We start from the raw sequence: 22038 nt of genomic DNA, 5'->3' as shown, positions 1-22038 counted from the left end.
AAGCAGATTACATCCATAAAAGCCTTCATTCAAAAAGAAATACAGAAGGTCTGGCAAGTCTTCCTCTCAAGGATGGTCCTGGCATTACCCTGAGAGCTAGGATTAGGATAAGCAGATCAATGCTTCCTCACCCCTGCAGCAAAGTGGCTGGGCATTCTTCATTAGCCCTGTTACTGTCTGGATTTAAACACAGGGGTTGGCAGGTATAGTGTGGGTTTAAAATACACAAAATAAATGAGGAGAAACCAATCATTTCTTCTGATACCCACTCATTCATTGGTGATTCCCAGGGGAACAGCGAGCCTGCTTTCCATGAGAGTAGCAGGTTTAAATTCATGATGAGGGCTTCCCATTGTGCCATCAAGATTTTGGACACCCGCCCAGTTCCGGGTTTCAAATTCCATTCCATTTAGGAACTAGGGTGGGAGGAGTGGGGGCTTCTTGGAGAAATATCTGATTCTAGGGCTAGGGCAGGAAAAGTATAAGGATGAATGAAGTTGGAATATCTCACTGGAAAGTAAGGAAAGTGATCAAAAGTGACGGAGTCATGTCAGAGGGAAAGAAAAGGCAGTCTGAAGGGACTCCAACTGGCCAAATTAGGACGGTATGAATGTCAAAATTAATAATAACAAGAATTCATGAATCCAGACTGATACCAAATAAATAAGCACATTTATAGATGCATGACTAAGAAGTGGGAGGCAGGGATAACCAGGGAAAACTTTCAGAAAGAATAGGAGGGTGAGAAAAAAAATCACCATTTTGCAACTATTCTAGTTATAATTGGTTCTGGTAAACATCATCTAAGGATGCTAAATGTGTTGGTTAAAAGTTTAACAGGGAACAGAATATCTGTGCAGTCTCAAAGTATTTTCCTACAGATAAACTATTAATTTCAATGAAGAAATGATGACCCTACACTGGAGAAATGCAGTGGACACGACTTTAATAAAAGGAACAAATTTAACGCCACCAATCACAGGAAAAATAATACGTGCTTAGTATAAAGTACTAAGAAAAAATATCAAAAAGGCGTAAGTATGCAGAAGCTTAGCCATGTTTGACAACAATTAGTTGTATATTTCAAAACATGTGACAGAGAAGATTTTTTTGAATGTTCCCAACACAAAGAAATGATCAATATTAAATACTATAGATATGTTAATTACCCTAATCTGATCATTACACATTGTATGTGAAGATTAAAATGTCACATTATACCCCATAAATATGGACAATTATTATGTATCAACTAAAAGCAACTTTTCAAAGTATAACTTAAGTTTAATCACAAAGAAGCTTAGGACAAACTCAAACAGTAGACTTCAGACTTGTTGAGGTCATGAAAGACAAAGAATGTAAGAAAAGGGTCCTGTCCGCCATTTCTCCTAAGGTTCAGAATCTGGATATGATCAGCTATTGATGAAAAGGTGGGCAAAGCCTTTGGAAAAGAGAAGCTTTTGCCATTTGAGACAGCTTTTGAGAGGACTACTACACGAACACATTATGAGTAATGAGCCATGAAAAGGTAATTTATTCAATTTTCAAAGAACTCCGAAGTCAGATGATTGGGTTCAATTGCCTGCTCTGCCAATCAGCACCCTATGTTGCTGAGTAGGCACTCAGCTCCCCAAACCTGCATTTTCTCATCTATAAAATGAGAGTGGGGCCGGGGATTTAGCTCAGTGGTTCCACCGCCTGCTTCGCAAGCACAAGGTCCTGAGTTCGATCCCTGGTACCAAAAATAAATAAATAAATATAAATAAATAAAATAAGAGTGATGAGGATGGGCAAACTGAATTAGATAGTTGGGGTAGGGTATTTAGCATAGTATCATACACATAGTGCATGCTTAAAAAACACTACTATTTACTACTGCATTCTGTAATACAATTATTCTTTCTTGGCCTATTCCCATTACCTAACACAAAGCCTAGAAGGCATATGATGTGCATTTAATAAATATGTCTTGATACATGAACAAAGAGGGAGACATGCAGGAAACATGACAGATACTTATATTTATGACATGTGAATCACTGCTAAAGATGCAGCTAAACTCTGGCTAACATCAGAAACAGAGAAGCATTACCAGGAAATAAGGAAACAGGGATTTATGTGGGGTTCTATTGTGAAAGATGATTAATTACTTGTTAACTTAAAGAACGGTTGAGTTGAAGACAAGTTTGAGATTATCATTCTATATAAACTCAGAGGAAGGTTTGCGGATCCCAGCTTAGAATAATGAGACACACTCAATTCACACTCCTATGTGAAGACCAAGCAAATATGTTTCACTACTAGGTGGTAATGAGAAAATAAACAAGGAAACAAATTTAAACAAGCACATAATTGATGATAAAAGGTGTGTAAAAATTGTTCTGATCATTGATCTGTGACTGTCTTTTTCATATGGTTCTTAATTCTAATTGTTTGCTCTGATTAGACAAAAAATGGGAATGACCGAGAGAAATTCAAGTCATTATTTTGAAAAGGAAACACAGAAAGAGAAGGATAGTGGATGGGCCTAACTGGAATGCTGAGAGTGAGTGGATCTTGGTGAGAGAAATCTGTAAAAGTTTTCACAAAGAGGTCAGAAAATTTGGAAAGGGAGAAGTTTCTATCTCCCTGATTCCACAACACCATGTGGGCTCTCTGCCCTCACTTGGATGTTTTCTCGTGTCCAGCCTCTAGTTAAACTGGATACATTCCCACCTGAGCCTTGGGGCTGCCCTTATTGGTGCTTTGACTTCCTTGGCAGCCACTGTACCAATGAGGTACCATGGTCCCCAGCCCTGGGTTTCCCTTCCCCCTTGGCTTTCGTCGTTCCCAGCAACTGCACCTGGCTCTTGCAGTATAGCTAGAACCAGAAGCTGAGAAGATTCTCATGCCATTTATCCCAAACACAAGACTGTCAGCTCTTGGAAGAGCAGTACCATGTCTTGATGAATATGGCATACTGAGTGCACAGCACCATACCCGGACCAAAGCAGCCTCAATAGCTTCCATTTTCCTTTGCACCTTGTTGAACAGGCTCGATATCTTCTATTTGCTCCTTGCTTCAGTACTTTGGCAATACTTTGCCCATCTCTTGAGATCCCTCCCAGTGCTCCTCTGTGATCTTCTGGTCTCTCCCTCCCTCTCTCTGTTCCTTTCCTTCCCTTTTTTCTCCCTGTCTTCTTCTCCTCTCTTTTTAAAATGCTTTCAGAGGAAAAGTTAATTATTTATCATCTATTTTATATAGACCTAGAATCTCTCTTCTTTCTTCCTTTCACTACATTTACGTCAGATAATTCTAGTTAGGCTCCCTCCCTTGAAATTTCATGGATTCTTATTTTCTTCACTATAATTATAGCCATCATAACAATTGCCATATTTTCTTCCTGTCCATAGCTCCTTCTCCTTTTATTTCATTTTTTGATATGCCATTAGGATAACTTGTACAGAAATCTTTCACAATTACAGTCTCTATTCCAAAAACTATAGGCATTTTTCTTTTTAATTCACTGTGTTAAACTCTGCTAGTAGGATTGAAAGGGGCTCCACAAACCAGTTCTCCCTCACATTTTCCCTGAAACAGTACAGAAGGAAAGAAGGGAGGGAGTCCCCACTTTTTCACATGGCTCCCACATTTAATTATTTAGGCCTTACCACAGGGCCCTAGACATATCCGCATTCAGTTTTCATCTTGTTTGGCTCACTGTTCCAGCCTGCTGGAATCTTCTTGAATGTCAACTCTGTCATCCAATGTTACCCTTCCAACTTTGTCTCATCCTCTGAGAATCTGATAAGTATATGTTCCACATCTTTATTGTAAGGATTGATAAAAATATGGAGTGGGGTGGTGCTAAGACATGTAGGACACGAGGTAAAGTCTCCCTCCCTACTGACATGGGTTCTTTAACAAGCTCCCTTTTGGTGATATTCTGTTGCCTGGGCTGGATTGCTCTACTTCTCCCAATAGGAGGTCCTAAAAGATCTTGTCAAAAATGTTACTGACGTCCAAACGCACCATGCTCATTTCATTCCCTCATCAAGCTTGCAAGTAAATGAATACTGCTGGCTAGTCAAAGAACACAACTAGGTTGACAAGATTTGTTTTTAGCACACCAATGCCAAATGGCCATTTCTCTTTCCCAGTCCTTATAAACAACTCCCTAACTGACAGCTGTACACACTTGCCTTCGACTGACAACAAGCTCACGGCTTCACATGTAGAAACATTTTCTCTTTCCATGAAGCAGAATTATATGTCTGTTTCTAATCTTTGAGATAGTTTTTTCTTGATTCTCCATTAATCTAAAGGGAGATCAAATCCAAAAGTCCAAAGATCAAATCCTCAAGTTTTCTCATTTTCCTTTTCTTAAAAATCACTTTGATAAAATCCTATGGGCGCCTGAAGAACTGGTGAAATGTGAGAATGCATCATGACACAGGCTGTGGGGTAGTCCAGAGTTGAAGCCTCTGGAGACTGGAGACGGATGTTATCCATTTAGGCTATGCTTTCTTTGGATGGATTTGGTACTGCTGCTAGACCCATGAGTGTGGTTTGGGATGATAGTCATTTAAAGTCCCTCTCAACTGGATATTTCTTGAAAACTGAGCTTCTAAATATTTTTTCTTCTCTCCCTCCACCCACAGTGCTCATCTCTGCCATCCATGCCTTCAGAGAACCACATGCAAGCCTACTAGCAGCTGTGTGTCACTTACCCACTTTCCCAAGCCTGGGTAGTCATGTTCTGGATCAAAAAGGTGCTGGTGCAACTGGAATTCTCGACTGAACTCCGCTGTGTCAGGGGTGTTTTCTAGGCATCCATCATCTGCTGCAAACAGCCAAAGGTTTTGAGGAATGGCCAAGGCACTGATTGTTATTCCAAGAGTTAATTCATCAAAAACATCAAGACATACAAAAGGCAGAGTGTATTCCTATCAGCCCCTCTGAGTCCCTGTCCCCTGTCTCCCTGTCTGATAGGACTGCTTATCGCAGCTCCCACTCTTGTAGCAGAGACCTGACTTGTTGGCTGTCTGCTAAACCCACTTCCTTTTCCTCCTTGGCACACAACTAGGCTAATTTTCCCACCTTGCTTTGTGATCAGGTAGAGTCATACACCTAAGTTCGGGCCAACAGAATGTGGGCAGATACGATGTATTCCACTTCTAGGCCTGGCCCATGAGAACCTCCTACAATGGATGCTCTGTTCTCTACCCATCACCATCACCTGCTGTCTGCATGCTGCATGATGCCACCCAGGGCCAGGTGACTATCAGTGTAGGAGAGTTTAAGGTGCTGAGCCATCCACCTTCCTGCCCCTCACCCAGCCAGGGCAGGGCTTCACACACAAGTGAGAAATTTTTTTTCTGTTGAGCCACTAAAATATTTTATCTCTTACAACAGAAATTATTTTCTTAACTAATATACTTCCATTCCACATCATTTCTGTTTTGTCCTGGGTAAGCTCTTTAGAAAACACTTCAGCACCTTTGAGGAACCATATTATACAATAAGAACAGTAATCCTCAGTGCTTGATGTTATGTGTTGTAGTAGTAACGGCTTTCTCTTTGGAGTCAGACCAGAGCTCAATGATCAGTGATAGATTACCCCTTGGTCTGATCCCCAGTACCACAAAAAAAGGGAGAGTCAGATAGGGAAAGGATGGCAAATTTTGTGCAAGGCTTTGGAGTGGGAAGAGGGTCACTTTTTAAAGGGATAATGATGCTTGGAAGTCAATACTGAAAGGGAATCTATTTAAAATTAGTCAAGTTGTGTTGCTCTTGGGACTGAACTAGAGGCTTCCAGCAGCCATAAGCATGCAGTCTCTCCGCTCCTAGCAACTTGAAGCTAATGTGGGAGTCCTTAGCATTCTGAACAAATCCCCAAAGTCACTTGAAGATGGTTCCCCACTTTCCACTGAGCTATGTCTACTTTCTTCATCTAAAGCGATCAACATGTAGGAAAGGTATACTGGACAGAGGTTCCAGCAGCCAGCCTGCACATGGCCATCTGTAACCTTTTCATAACAGTTTCTCAGGTACCTCTGAGGGGGTCAAGACAGACATTGAGATAAAACACTGCTCTGGAACTCGAAGATCTGAGTCTACAGATGTGCTCTAGAGTTCATATCCTAACCCTGGGGCCAAAGGAAGTCTCTGCCCTGGGTCACAGAGGATTCTCCGTGAATCAGGTCTTCTTCTCAAGCAACTTCATACAAATAATGGCTAAATTTTGCAAGTTATTTTCCTTTATAGTTCACCAACTGTGGTAGAACAAGTAATGTGAAATATGTTACCTTAGTGGAAATGTAGAAAGGGATGGCAGATAATATGCAAGCAGAGCTGGGATTTTCTGTACCTGCATCAGCTCATGTGGACTGCTTGCCTCTCAGAGTGCTAGGAGCACAAAACTAACTCTATGACATTCTTTTTTCTTTCATTGTAGCCTAGAAGTACACTGTTTCTTTAAGGTACTATGTCAGTCCTTTGACAGATGAGGAGACAAAGACCCAAGGAAGTGAAAGGATATGTTGTAGTTAACAGTAGAACTCAGATCTTTTGGTTCAAATTCTAGGTCTCTTTCCATCTCTTACAACAGCAGGTCTCAAACTTTGGCATGCACCAGAATCACTTGGAGGGCTGATTACATGGATTGCTGTCTCAGATTCAGTGAGCTTGGCAAAAGGTCTGAAGCTTTCCATTGCTATTAAGATTTGGCTAAGGCTGATGCAGGGATCTCACTTTGGGTACTGTGGCACTACACTATTCTAACCAACCTAACCATACCCCCATGGAGACTGCTGTTCCCCAAACTCGGAACTGTTTTTTTTTTCCTACCCATCCAACCTACAAGCAAGTAAAATGTGGCTGAAGTGATTGAAGCCAAGCAGTGACTCAGCTTTTCCTGCCATCCTGGGCCAGCAGCCCCATATTAGCTACTCTGGTTGCTGTTCCATCTTAAGAGGGAGCTCTGCACCCCATAGGAAACAGAGGAGACCTCACCATAAGTGAAAATAGAGAGAGAGTGCATTGTAGTCCATGTTAGAATTTCCATTTTCCCCTAAAGCCTCTACTGTCCATGATGACCCACAGGCTGTCCATTACCTGTTTTGCCAACAGGACAGGGATTTGGAGGGTCAGGGTAACCCTGATCCTCGCTGAAGTCCTTAGGAATGTTGTCGCCAGTCAACTCTGCCACAATGTTGGGGATGTTGCCAAAAGGACCCAAGTGCTGCAGACCTTCATGTGCTCCACCTGCCAGGAAATCAAAAGTACATTCACTGCAGTGCAGGTAAATTCATTTCACCTCATATTCAGTCCGGCACTCACACCATACAGGCAAAGCACTGTGCTTCACGCTGCAGGGACAGAAAAATAAATGAAACAGTTCCTGCCCTCTAGGGGTTTAGAAATTCAGCTGCAGGAACAAACACATTCTGTACATATACCATTTACAAACAAGGCATATTGTATCCATGCTGTAATAGAAATGTTAAGACAGCTTTAACAGTCCAGGGGCATGGAATAGGAGAGATGTCTTTTGGCTGTTGGGATGGGAGGGAGGGCTTCTTGGCTGATTGGAACTTGTATGGCACTGATACAGGTGGGTGGGATGCTGGAAGCTGGCCCTAGAGCTGGGTGAGGGATGGGGACAGGTAGGGAGGCAATTGCAACCCGAGTACAACCGACTGAAAGAATATTATGAGAAAAATGGTAAGGAGCCAAGCATTTTGGCATGCTACTGTATTCCTAGATACCTGGGAGCCTGAAGCAGGAGGATCAAAAGTTCAAGCCACCTTGGGCCATTTAACAAGACCCTATCTGAAAATAAAATCTAAAAAGACCTGAGGATGTTGAATGCCTCTGGGTTTAATGAGAGAGGGAGAGAGGGAGAGAGAGAGAGAGAGAGAGAGAGAGAGAGAGAGAGAGAGAGAGAGAGAGAGAGAGAGAGAGAGAGAGGAGGAGGAGAGGAGGAGGAGGAAGAGGAAGAGAAGAAGGAGAAAGGGAAGGAGGAAGAGAGGGAGGGGTAAGGTAGAGGCAGGAGAAGAAAGAAAGGTCACTAGCTCGTCACTTAGAATTTGATGTATTGAGTACACTTTTCTGTATGTCTTTTTATGCACAGATTTTTATTCTGTATTCATTTACATTAAAGGACAAGAATCTTTCCATTTGTCTGCAGTTGTCTGTGCCTGTAAATTGCTAATGGCTGTGGTTTTTTTCTCCAATCATAGTAGCACGACATATTAACCATTTCCCTATTGTGAGGCCATTCGTGTTTCCCGGTTTATTTTAGGCCTTTAATTTTTTCCATATTTTGGATTCATCTTTCTCAGGATAAATTCCCAGAAGTCAAATTACTGGGTCAAAGGCCATAAACATTTTTATGGCCCATGATATTGTACTGCCAAACGTTTTTCAAAAAAGAGGTATTAATTTATAAAATATCACCAACAAAATATGAGCATACTATTTTTACAACATCCTTACCAGCACTGGGTTTTATAAAAACAAAATGTTATAATTTTTTTGCTAACATAAATTTGGAAAAATATAATAAAACAGTGATTTCAGAAAGTTACTGGTTTAAATGTCTTTGATTACCATCTCAGTCAAATATTTTCCATATGTTTATTTACTAGATTTAATTTCCTTTTTATGACTTGTCTGTTTATGCTTTTGGAATTATAATGTTTCTCTTATCAATTTGTACAAGTATTTCACATAATAAATGTATCAGGCATTTGGCTTCACATTTTCTGCAAACATTTCCCATGTTGTTTGACTTTTAATTCTGGTAGTTATTATAGTATTTTGTTAACATAAGTTTTTAATATTTGCATAGTCAGATTGCTTTTTCTCTTGTGAGTTCTTCTTGTCCTTCTAAACTTGCAAAATTGTCTCTTCAGAGGTACTACCAACATTTGAGTATTTCTTTGAGCTTCTCTATTTTTTAAATTAACTCTTTAAACCATGTTATTTATTTTAATGTAGGGAAAATATTTTACCTATTATCCCACCAGCATTTGTTAAATAATTCTGTCTTTTCCCACTTATCTCATGCTACCAACACATGTCCAAGCACCTCATACATCCCCAACCCTTCTCAGAAGGCAAGGACATAGAGCTGAGTATGAACAACTTTCCTCACATTATTTGATTTACTACTTATAAAAATGCACTCCAATTTCTGGCCTTTTTACTTCATATCGCTGTAACATTTCATGAGACTCAGAAAGCTTCCTTTCCCAGCTGCAAGAAGAGTACATCTCATGAGGACTTTGTGCACAGAGGCCCCTCAGTGAACAGCCACCTTGCACACAGAAGAGACCAACTCAGAATCAGAAAGTGGCTTGGGATGCATGAAATTAGGACCAAACCCAGTGAATATAATGTCACACTTTCACCTTCATGAAAAGATCCTGCCAACTGGCCAGATTGTCCGCGTTCAGCCAGATGAGGCTCCTTTCTCCCTGCATAAGAATGGGCACTTGTAAGGATTAAAACGAATAATTGATAATTCGAAATAGGAAAAAAAGGTCCAAAAGAGTAGGGGTGGTGGGAGGGGCAGGGGAAAGGAAAGAAGGGAAAGGAAAGATTATGAGAAAAGAAAAAAATGGAAACAAAGTCTATGTAAATAGGGAAGGGTGGAGGGGGTGAAGGGTGCACAGGTAATGGGGAAAAAATAAGAACAAAGATACATCATGTACAGGTAGAAGCACCCAATGATAAATGTAAACATATTGTATACCTAAAATATACCAATAAAAGAATTTAAGCAAAAAAATAAATAAATAAAAAAGAATGGGCACTTGTTTTTGTATTTTCAGTTGAACCAACTCCCTTTTAGGTTGACACATTTGGGGTAGTGGTGAATATATTCAGTAAGATCATGGCTAGATCTCAGTGTCATGAATCATTGTCTTTCTGAAGTGACTTTGTATTGCTCTCCCCATTTATTATGATTGAAGTTAAAATGTGAAAAAAAATCTTGCCTTTTTAAATTCCTCTGGTCTTCAAATGCAGACACCACCAAGTGGCTAGGTTACTTGTTTTGTTAATGCTTATTTTCTACCTTATTTCATTGCTTTGTGATGAGCGTGAGTAGCCTGCAAAATTTCTGCGTTCAAAATTGGTATTTTTAAAATTTATTTTATTGGTACATTTTAGGGATATAATATAATGACATTCATCATTGGAAATTTGCACCTTTACATAATTTATCTTGGTTCTTATATTTGCCCCATTACCCTGCCCTCCCTTCAACCCCTCCATCCCTCCCTATCAATAAAGACTTTGTTTCCATTTTTTAATTTTTTCATATTAATTCCATTCCCTTCTTTCCTTTCCCCCACCCCTCCCACTTCCCCTTCCCCTTTGCCCCTTTTCTTCCTATTTCACATTATCTATTATACCTTTTAGTCCTTATTTACACTTTCAGTTTCTCATACTAGAGAAACTATTCGGTATTTACACATATGTGTCCTATTTCTTTCACTTAAGAGCATCGCCTCAATGTGCATCCACTTAGCTATAAATGTTTCTAATTTCTCATTTTTTATGGCAGAGTAGTACTCCATTTTATATTTTTTAAAAAACACACACATTTTCTTTATCCAGTCTCCAGTTGATGGGCAGTTGGGCTGCTTCCAAGCTTTAGCTATTACAAACGGTGCTGCTATGAATATAGGTGCACATATATCACTGTGGTGTGATTATTTTAATTCTTTGGGGAAGATACCCAGCAGGAGAATAGTTAGGTCAAATGGGATTTCCAGTCGTAGTTCTTTGAGGTATCTACACACTGATTTCCACAGTGGTTGCACCAGTCTACACTCCCACCAGCAGTGGAGCAGGGTTCCTCTTTCCCCACAGCCCCACCAGCATTTGTTATTGGTTGATTTCTTGATAGCAGCCATTTTTTCTGGGGTGATGTGGAATCTCAGTGTTGTTTTCATTTGCATCTCTCGAATGACCAGTGATGTTGAACATTTTTTCATATGTTTATTTGCCATTTCTACTTCTTTGTGTGAGAAATGTCTATTCATTTCAGATGCTCATTTTTGGATTGGACTTTAAATTTGGGAGATTTGATTTTTTTAAGTTCTTTATAGATTCAAGATAGTAGACCTTTGTTTGAGGGACCACTGGTAAAAAATTTTTCCCACATTGTGGGTTGTCTCTTCACTCTGTTGGTAGTTTCTCTTTCTGTGCTTTTTAATAAGAAAAGATCCCACTTGTTGATTGTTTGTTCTAATTCACAGAAAACTGAGGTTTTGTTCACAAAGTCTTTTGCTACCCAAATGTCTTCAAGTGTTCTACCTAAACTCTGTTCCAGCCAGTTCTGCATTTCTGTTTTTAAATTTAGATCTTTAATCCATTTTGATTTTAGTTTAGTGCATGGTGAGAGATATAGGTCTAGTTTTAGTCTTTGGCAAGTTGAAACCCAATTTTTCCAGCACCATTTATTAAAGAGGCTATCTTTCCTCTAGCGAGGGTGTTTGGCTCCTTTGTCAAAGATGAGGTGGCTGAGTGTGTCTGGGGTTGTTTCTGCATCTTCTAATCTGTTCCGTTGGTCCTCAGGTCAGTTTCTTTGCCAGTACCATGCTGTTTTTATCATGGTGGCTTTGTAGTATAGCTTCAAGTTGGGGGTTGTGATACCCCCTGCCATGTCTCTGTTACCTAGAATTGCTTTTGCTATTCTAGGTCTCTTCTGGTCCCAAATGAATGTTTGGAATATTTTCTCAAGGTCCATAAAGTATGCTGCTGTAATTTCAATCAGGATAGCATTGAATCTATATAACAGTTTTGGAATTATGGCCATTTTCACTATGTTGATTCTTCCTACCCAGGAGCAAGGGATGTCTTTCCATTTTCTAATATCCTCTTCAATCTCTCTTCTTAGAGTGCCATAGTTTTCAGAGAAGAGGTCTTTCATTTCTTTTGTTAGGTTCACACCTAGGTATTTTAGTTTCTTGGATGCTATTGTGAAAGGAATTGTTTGCCCTATTTCTCTCTCAGTGAGTCTGTAGTTCGTGTAGAGGAAAGCTATTGATTTTTGTGTGTTAACCTTGTATCCAGCTACTTTACTGATTTTGGTTATTAAGTCTAGAAGACTTTTGGTGGAGTTCTTGGGGTCTTCTATATAGAGTATCATGTCATCTGCAAATAATGACAACTTGACTTCTTTGTTTCCTATCTTTATTCCTTTTATTTCTTTCTCTTGTCTAACTGCTGTGACTAATGTTTCCAAGACTATATTGAACAGGAGTGGTGATAGTGGGCAAAAGTGGTATTTTTCTAGGGCTGGGGATTTAGCTCAGTGGTTCTGCCACCTGCCTTGCAAGCGCAAGGACCCGAGTTCGATCCCTGGTACAAAAAAAAAAAAAAAAAGTGGTATTTTCTTTACAGACTACAGATCATTTTTTGCAAGTATTTCATGTAAATATATAAAAGAAAGTTTTTATATAATCCATAAATGTCTAAATATAACTAATTATTCAACATTTTAATTGTATTCTTTTTATCCTTATTCATATTTTACCATAAGCTGATGGCTGTGTGTTAAAATCTACTACTACAAATAAGTATGTTAGTCTCATATTTCTTTCTCCTTTCATTTTATCATTTTGATGCCATGTAAGTTGACATGTCCAAGGATTTAAATTTCTCATTTTAATTGTGCTAGTAATTGGCTGATAAATGATATCTAATTCATAAGTCATATTTTAATTCCTATTTCTTTTATTAGCTGGCTACTCTCATGGTACTGATTTGTCACTTATTTTTAATTTTTTCTGTATTTTTCTGATGGTTCGTGGTAGCTTCTTTCAGATGTATCCTAGCAACACATATTTATTCCTCTACATAATGAAAAGCTGAAAAACTTGAAGTGATATATCAGTTCCCTCAGCATTTAGGTATGTGAAGCTTTGTATGACCTTGGCACTACAGCCACCACTGTGCTTGCTATAGGGCATGATCTCCAGTGTATCAATACACGTCTCAACTTTTGAAAGCACCCAAGCATGAAGTGCCAGGAATTATCCAACTTGGCTCAAGGGAGAGTACATGTCTTAATGCTCCATTAGTAATTAATGAAGGGAGCAAACACAGCTTCCCTTATGGAAGGCCTGCCAAGGCTCTGTTTACCTCTGTGCCCCAGTGCCATTAAAATGAATGCAGCATTTGTTAGGAAGCAATAGATGTTTAGAACCAGGTAGATATATTAGAACACAAGCTCTTTTCAAACTACATTTAATGACCGCAAATCAAGACACATTCACTAAGGTAGGAACTGTGGGAGAGATGTAGAAGTAAGAAATGCTCTCCTTTGCACGCCAGAAACTGGAATTTTATAGACAACTAAACACATAGAGAAAATAATTTGAAAAGTATATAGTTGCATATCCAACCAAATGCTAGTTATCTGGTTCATTGCCATGTTTAGCTTGTATTGACCTATTATATCTGAAGCCCAGTCAATCAAATGTTACGGTACTATTATGGGTGATAGTTGGTCTATTCATCTCTGTCCCCTGCACTAAAAACCAAAACATGTTTTAAAATTATTATTCAATCAATTTAAAATTATTTATTAAGCACAATCCATACATAAATACCTGGACACAATACTGGACGCTAATGATAAATCAGATTATGTGTATCTAGCTTTCATAGAGTTTAAGGTGTATAAGGATTAAAAAAAAGGAAACAAAAACCTAAAATGCAGCCAGGTGTTTGTTTATACTCTTTATAATATATCTGAGATACAGCAAGATGTTACAGCTGTGTAGAGGAGAAAAGGCTAGCCTGGATGTAAGATGTGGAGGACTTCCTGCGGAAGTAACACATCAATGATTTCGCTGGCTGCTATAGAAGATAAAACTGTGAAAGTCATGGTTCTTGCTCTAGTAGTTTCTTCAAGACTAACACAACAAACCAGTGGTTCATAAGAAGATTTACTCCCTCACAAAGTTCATTGTGGTATATCCTACAGATGGTGATGTAGACAACAGACCACTGTACAGGTAGGTTGGAGGGGAGTTACAGCCTGCTTCAAGACTGCTAGTGAAACTTAAGCATGGAATGACAAGGATCAGGACTGGGGTGACCACAGCATGAGTAGAAATGGAAAGTTCGGGCTGGGGATTTAGCTCAGTGGTTCCAACACCTGCCTCGCAAGTACAAGAACCCTAGTTCTATCCCCAGTACAAAAAAAAAAAAAAAAAGAAATGGAAAGTTCTAGCAATGCACACAAGAGAAATCTGTCAAAAATCTATGAGGTAGGGGCTGGGGATTTAGCTCAGTGGTTTCGCTGCCTGCTGAGCAAGCACAAGGACCCAAGTTCGATCCCCAATGCAAAAAAAAAAAGAAAAAAAGAAAAATCTGTGAGGTTCCCAAATTCTAGAAGTCTGATGATTTGAGAAAGTACCACCATCGGTAAGGACAGGATCTTTTATGTACAGCTTTGAAATTTTTTCAGGGAATTACTTCCATCCTGTGATGATGCTTTATTTCTCTGTTTCCAGCAACTCCAACACTCCCTCCCTCCACATGGCCATGGCACTCTACATCTCGAAAGTAAAAGGAAAATGTTCATCCTCATCAAGTGAGCTTTAAGCCTGTTTGGTTTATATAAGCTTTATGTAATAAAATTGGTACCACACTGCAGTTTGTTTTCCAACCCTAGATACTGTGTAATTGATAGATTTTCTTTCTGCTGTTATGGAAAAAAAAAAAGTTGTTCTTAGTTGTAGTGCTCAGAGGCAGCGGGGCTGGAGTGAGAAAGAAGGAAAGGCTACTTGAGTTTGATCTGGGTTAGAGTCATTAACTTTTTTTTTTTCAGTTCTGGAGATGGGACATAGAGCCTTCGCATTGAGCTACGCCCCAGCCCTTTCTTATTTTTTTTTTATTTTGAGACAGGCTCTCATTAAGTTGCTGGGTTTGAACTTAGGATCCTCCTGCTTCCACCTCCCAGAGTGCTGGCATTACAGACGTATGTCACCATGCCTAATTTATATCTCTATTTTGGCCTGTGCTAGAGCCCTCCTTAAAAACCTTCCCAGCTCCCAGCAACATCCTAGCTCTCTTCTGTGAGTAGTTCCATCCCTGCCTTTGGGCCTAGACACTCCATCTCTTTCATATGCCCTTCATCTTGACCATTCAGCAGGCAGCTGACCATCCTGGTTTCAGGCTCCCTCCAACCTTGGCTATCAGTCAACCTCAGCTCTTTGCTTTGGCACCCATGGATGCGTCTGTTCTCAGCACAGCTCCCAGCAACACTCCTGAGGTCACCAGCTGGAGTCCAGGACCCCAACATGGAAGTGTACAGAACAGAGCATGAATATTGCTCTTAAGGAAAACCTGCTTTCGGTTTCAACTCCACTCTCCTGCTGCAGTGATTCTTATTAGTTGTCAGTATCCAGCTCTGAACAGAAAATTGAACACCACCTTCTCCCCCAAATTTTATCTAGCTCTGAACAGTTCTGAATTTTCCAGTGTAATGGTTGAGTTTTCAGTCTCTTGGAATATATATCTGGTATCACACTTTATCTTGATGTAACTTGATGCTTTTAAATTTAGTGCAAAATCTGAAGTGAGCTTTTCAATTTCAATTGAAATTCTTTTTCAATTTTTCAGTAATATCTCAGCCCTTTCTTTTCTGAAGAACAGGGTCTTTCACAGAGTATCCAGTTGATGGAAACTTAGCCCGTTTTGTTGGGAGCAATGCTACATAATTTTAGGGAGAAATCATTTGGCTAGCCTAGTTCTCCTGCCTACAGCCCAGCTATGGAATTCCGAGACATAATTCCATTTTGGCCCCGGGTCACAACTGAGACCTCAGTGATCCGGTGATGCTGTGATTCTCCAGGACAAGATTACACCAGCTGAAGACATCCTGGGAGGAACAAACGTCTACTCAGTTCCTCATTGTTCTTGGACTGTTACATCTTGTTTACGCGGATGTACTGAACTCTCTGCAAGTCATTTGTTACATTTGTTTCTCCCGATGTACTGAATAAAAGGTGCAGTAACCGGGGGCTTTCACCTTTGCTGCCCAGAGCAGCACTGATCAGACCCAAAACTCAGCTTCTCCTCAGTCTCATTTTTCTACCTTCCCTGTACTTTGCCATATACTGCTGTGGCTTGCAGGAGACTAGGACTTACTGCAGAGGTTCTGGTAACGTCCCCTTTCCCTGTTCCCTACACCATTTAAGATTGATATTTAATAATTTTAAAAGAAAAATTTCACCATGAATTTTAGGTAAATACTTTAAAACAGCAGTGTGGGATATGACTTTGCCTCTTCTTGGTAACTGGGGTTGGGGTTATCATCCAGAAGAGCAATGACGTGCTTTGAGTATTACAGGGCACACAGCAGTATAACTATATTAATGGTGTGTGTTAATATGGGGCTTTTGTTTTTGTTTTTGCAGTACTAGTTATTGAACCCAGGATCCTCACACTGAGCTACATTCTCAGCCCTGTTTTTTTATTCTGAGACAAGGTCTCACTAAGACACTAAGTTGTCCAGGTTGGGCTCAAACTTGCATCCTCCTGCTTCAGCCTCCCAGAGTTGCTGTCTCTTCCCTCCTCAGAAGCCATTAATCCTAATGAGACACACCCTTTCCATAATGATACACAATGTATAAATAGAGAGTGGGTTTAGGCCAGTGATGGTGAGCATTTTAGAGATGAATGACCAAACTGCAACCCCAAACTCACTTATTTATCACAAAGAGCCAACACTGTGATTAAAGCTAAATGCTGAGTTTTGGTTTAGAAAAAATAAATCAGACATTAACATCTTTTGTCTTAAAAGAAAAATAACACCTGGACCACCACTGGCCTAGGCCCTATACATCCTCTTCTTTCATGTGCTTTACCACAAACACATGAATCTTATCAAAATGCAGATTTTGACTCAGTAAATAAAGAGCAGAGCCTGAACTTCTTCACATCTAACAGAATCTCAGGTGAGGCTGATGCTGCTGGTCCACCAACCATACTTTCAGCAACCAGGGACTAAAAAATGAGAGCCAAGTTCATTAGAACCATATATAAAACAAGATTAAATAGCTCTGAAAGTGCCCTGGGCTGTTGATTTCTGCTTTCATGGAATTTGCACCAGCAGGTGTGGCCACTGGTAACCTTTTTAAGTCACTTGAGGTTTTAAATCAGGGACCCATGGCTGCAGTGGAAGCCTTTGGCTTAAGACTTACTTTGGTTAGAGAGGCACCCCTTCCATGTCCCAAGGAAAGCATCTCTCAGCCCCAATTCCCATTCACATCCATCCTATGGGAATTGGAAATAAATGGTCCATGCAGGTACATGTGTTGTCCTTCACAGAGCTGCTGGGCTGCCACTGTCACATGCAAGCCCCTCCTGGCTGGGCTGCAAGGGACAGTTTTGATGGAAGTCCAGGTTGACCAGAAATAAGGAATATAAACGGGGCCTGGACCACTCCCCGTTCCTTTTTTCTGTAATGTTATGGCCTCAGTAGTTTCAAAGTGCTTTTCTATCCTCATTTAAAATGCCCTAGTGAGGTCAACAGGACAAAAATTACCACTCAGTTGTAAATGAGAAAGTAAGTCCTGGGAGGTCACCACTTGCCTGGAGTCACGCAGCAAGGCAGTGCTATGTTGGAATCTGAGGTTCCAAATGGGACCAGGAGAGCCCCCGGGGCCTTAGGCAGCCTTTCCATACTCTCTCCAGGGACGGACTTCACATCTTTCCAAGCCTACTGCCTGGCAGGATAGTAGGGCGCTCTTTGTTGTTTCTAGCTCCTTTGGGGAACCTGAGTTATCAGTGACCAGGGGTTCCACTTCCCCATGCAGAGCCAGGCACCCACACAGCCACTTGGAGATGTGTGCCAGCTGTGATCCTGCTAGCAGGGCTCCTTGGTGTCAGCGGGCTGCCTCATGCCAAGAGGCTCAGTGCTTCCACACAGAGCCCCAGCCCTGCAGACTGCGCCTCCCAGCTTGGCAACACCTTGACAAGCTCAATGGCAGCCGGATCTCATGGGTGCCCTCATCCCATGCTGAGGCTGTCTGTGGAGTCAGGCAACTGGGCATCAGACCTGGGCAATAAAGGAGGATTGTGCTAGGGCAGTCTGATGCCAAGGAGCCAGCCACCCACCCCATAAAATCGGAGTCCGCGAGGAGAGTCTGGCAGGGAGCAGGCGCATGTTCCTCAATGCCAGCCATTCAGCAGGCAGGAAGGGATCCAGCAGTGTGCACTTACATTACCACAAACAGCAGATGCTAAAAATACACCGCAGTCTCGTCCAGCTCCTGAGTAACTATCCGCATAACGTTTGTAAGATGACAGCCAGCTTTTCTTGTTAGTAGTCTCTAAGGCTGGAGCTGTCAGATAGGTTATTCCAAGGAATGCCTACCCCTCCTGATCCTTATCCCTCAGCCCCTGCACACAGAGCTGAATGAGCAAGGAAGACTTCACTTGTAGCAACCAGGAAAGGAGTGGAGAGGCAGAAAGGTGCCCCAGGCTGCAGGTAGAGGAGGGCAAAGGAAAGTGGGGGGACACAGCATCTGATCTCTCCCTCCAGAGGCCACAGGGTGGCACCGGGGCACTGGAGGACACAGGACACAGCCAGCACAGTGGACTCGGGGCCACGAAGAGGGGTCTAGGTCCCAGGACGCTGCAAAGGCGTGGCTGAGGAAGGTCTCTCTGGCCCTGAAATTTTGACTTTTTCCGTGGTTTGAGGTATGTACACTTTTACATTAAGTGTACTCACTGTGATCAGGAGCCTTGACAGTCAGTGTCTGAACAATCTGTGCCTCAGTTTCTCCTTCTCAGTATAGCATGCAAGCTATGTGGTCCACATTACTGTCCCCGCTGGAACAAAGAAGATTGAAGCAGGGAGGGAGGGCTGGAAAAACACGTTAGCCCTGTCAAAGGGGGAAAAGCCTGAAAGAAAAGGCTACATATGGTAAGGGTAGGATTTAAAACTTTAGATGTTTAATATCCAGGTTTCGCATCCTGCAACCCATGATATGCAAGTGGGCTAACAGGAAGAAATAAAAAGAACCGAGTGATTTCTGTTCATGTCCATCCTTCAAAATCAACTCTATAAGATTTTTCTCTTGCCTTAATACCTGCTGAGAAATGAGAGTCCTACAATTCAAAAAAGCAACTATTTTCATCTACTGAGGACCCACAGACAAGAGCTCCTTTTACACAGAAGAATCTGTTGTGGTTCCTCCTATTACAGCCCTGGGTTCAAGCCCCCTTCTGTCACAGTACATGATTCCAACAACCTACCAGTCTTTTTAAATCTTAACTTCCTGCCTTTTAATCTGAGGATATTATCCTCATGGGAGAAACAAATTAGATATTGTATATAAAATGCTTGCATCTGTGCCTGGTAGGTAATAAGCACTCAATAAATGTTAGTTCCTTGAATAGTGCAGTCATTATTTTCTTAATTTGTAGAGCCCAAATGAATGATACGACATATTTTTCATTCTCAAGGTCACAGTCCTGTATTGGGGGTCTTGAACGACAGCAACTCAAAATAGTTGAACTTTCTGCTAACATCAGTGCCTCCTTACCAATTTAAAACCAAATAATTAAATGAATACCTGAGTTCACCCTACTCACTTTTTGGGAGGTGGCCTCCCTCTCCCACCATAATCTCTCATAGGAGTTCACGTTCCAGTTATAGGGGACAAAATGTGTTCATATAAAACATATCTGATGTAAGTGCCAGTTGGGTGGGAAAGACCATGAGCTCATGAGAGAAGAAAAACGTGTCTCCTGCAATGAGAAAATGAACCCCGATCCTTTACCTCAACATGGATATGCTCGCCTCCCCTCTCCTCCCTATTCATGTAAGCTGCTTAGAATTGTGAGGGCTTATGTTGCAATCTCCACATTCTGTAAACTCATGAATTGTGACCCTGAAGCACACAGCACTTGGCAATTTGAAAAGCAAAGGCATGATTCTATCTGGACTGGCTTGTTCATTGATTCGCCTCAGGGCAGGCATGGCCTAGGAAGTTTGCTAGTGGGATTCCTATGCTCTGGGTTTGAACTTGAGCCTTCACAAAAAGGGAAGACAAGTGTTCCAAGGGCAAATTACCATCCCCAGCATTGTTCTGAGCCTCAGCAGGCAGGTAAAATGAGACCTATGGCTCAGGTGCTTTCCCTTGAAAGCTGTTTGTTTCATTCCTTGTCATTTGTGCCTTTCTCATACTGGATTAAAAACACTCAAAGCTCCTTGGGGACCAACGGCAACACGATCACCATCTACTCGAAGGCACGAAAAGCGTGAAGGCAGAAACACAGAGTCTTGTTGGACTGCGTGTAGCTTTCACATCTACATGTGGTCCCAATTTAAGATCACAAGCAGAGTTGTTTATTTTAGAAAAGCTTTTTAGTTCACTTTCAAGGTATTCTGCTTAGGCACTGCTTGCTTTTCAAAAGGAGAAAATGTGTCTTTTTTCCAATGTGTGTTTGCTTTGGCTGTTTACTCATTTGCAAAAGTTCACATTTTATTCTATGAGTTCAACTAATTTTCTTGCCACCACTACAAGCCTCTCCCTTTCCCAATAAATGCACACAAAACCAAAAGAATAAACTACAATGATTCGTAAATGACACATTTTTAGGATAGCTTTCAATTTGGTAGGTTCCGAAAACTTCCATTTTGGATAGGTGACTTGCAAAGGCGCTCTCGGCTCCCTTGTGTAACTTGTATTTGTTGCCTGAAATGAAGTCTCAACCCGCCAATTTTTATGGAGGTCAACTGTGTCTTCATATTGAGGTGAACACACAGCTGAGGAGCAGGTGTGGATACAAGATGTAGAGATTACAATGTGTACACTCCGGGTGGGATGTACATGGGACATGGCAGGGCTTGGCAGTGCGTGCCAGCTCAGACCACTTACATCAACTTCTCTGGTGCTGAGCATCCTTTCTATGGCTCTACACTGGTCAGATCAGTAGCACCCTGAGGGTGGAACACAGCTTGGGAATAAAATTACTCTGTACACAGTCCCTCCAAGTGTCTGTAGCCAAAGATAAGGGGATTCAACTTGGGTGAGGGAAGGCCTCTGGGCCATGACAAAGAACATTCTCATCTGACCTTTCAAACCGATATCTGCATTAATTATCAATCTCTTCTTTTCCTTTCTTTACCCAAAGCTGCTATAGATCAGCAAGTGCCCTTTGTAAATGGTTAGAATAAATGTTTGTTTTGGACAAATAGAAACCTTCTTGTAGGACATTCTTTTCTGTGTTTCTAGCATCTCTTGCTTTTTTTGTTTGTTTTCTTTTAATTCCAGCCTGAGCACAGGAGAGCAGGCAGTGCCTGTATCGAGGGACTGGATGGGGAGAAGTGCACACTGAATCCTCTACACACCTTTGGTAATATTTTCTAATTTTCCCACCTCATAGAACTTCTTCACTTTGTACCCATGTAACCTCTGCTTGGCAATAATTACTAAGAATAAAACAACAATAAAATAAAAAATACCCCGCTGCTTGTTAAGTACTGACTGTGTGCCGGGAACCATAGCTGGAACTAAGACCCAGGGGCCATGTTGTGAGAACCAATGCAAGGAGTCACGAGGTTGTGTGGATGGTTTAAGCAATGCATACCATAAAGGTGGGAAGAGGGACATCTGCTGACACACTCAACAGGTAAAGCACCCATGAAGATGCTGAAAATGTAACTTAAATAAATCTTTAGAACTTTAAAAATGGCCATCTCTCTCATCCACCGTAAAGAAAGCACTAGTAGGGCTGGGGATTTAGCTCGGTGGCACCACGCCTGCATTGAAAGCGCAAGGTCCTGAGTTTGATCCTGGTACTGAAAATAAATAAATAAAAGAAAGCACAAGTAATTCAAATTCATAACACAAGACTGACCTTTAAGGTTGCTTTAACCTCCCCACTTATCCCCTGACCAAAATTTTGGCTGGAGCAATTGATGAGAAATAATGTTCACCTGAGTAAACCACAGACTCTTTTTATAAACTACTGGGAATAGTATCTGACTGATAGAAATATATTGTGAGCTGCAT

General features: G+C 41.1%; 1 protein-coding gene across 4 annotated transcripts in view; it reads right to left on the bottom strand.

Annotated features, from left to right (window-relative positions):
• Scg5 (secretogranin V) overlaps nt 1-22038 on the bottom strand; it is a 51141-nt gene that overhangs the window by 5710 nt on the left and 23393 nt on the right. Inside the window, exons 3-5 of one of the 4 annotated variants that reach the window (XM_021241880.2) lie at nt 9397-9462; nt 7097-7246; nt 4711-4823 (exon numbers count right to left, since the gene is read on the bottom strand). In XM_021241880.2, coding sequence (XP_021097539.1) covers nt 4711-4823; nt 7097-7246; nt 9397-9462 — 329 coding nt within the window. The remainder of the gene's footprint in view (nt 1-4710; nt 4824-7096; nt 7247-9396; nt 9463-22038) is intronic. The other 3 variants (XM_021241881.2, XM_004861504.4, XM_004861503.4) reach the window with 3 other exon arrangements.

Source organism: Heterocephalus glaber, unplaced genomic scaffold, assembly GCF_053883595.1.
Source record: "Heterocephalus glaber isolate CG9 unplaced genomic scaffold, H.glaber_assembly_v1.0 deba00000809, whole genome shotgun sequence".
Lineage (NCBI taxonomy): Eukaryota > Metazoa > Chordata > Mammalia > Rodentia > Bathyergidae > Heterocephalus > Heterocephalus glaber.
Note: the sequence above shows the minus strand (reverse complement) of the source record. Positions and strands in the feature narration are given on the sequence as shown.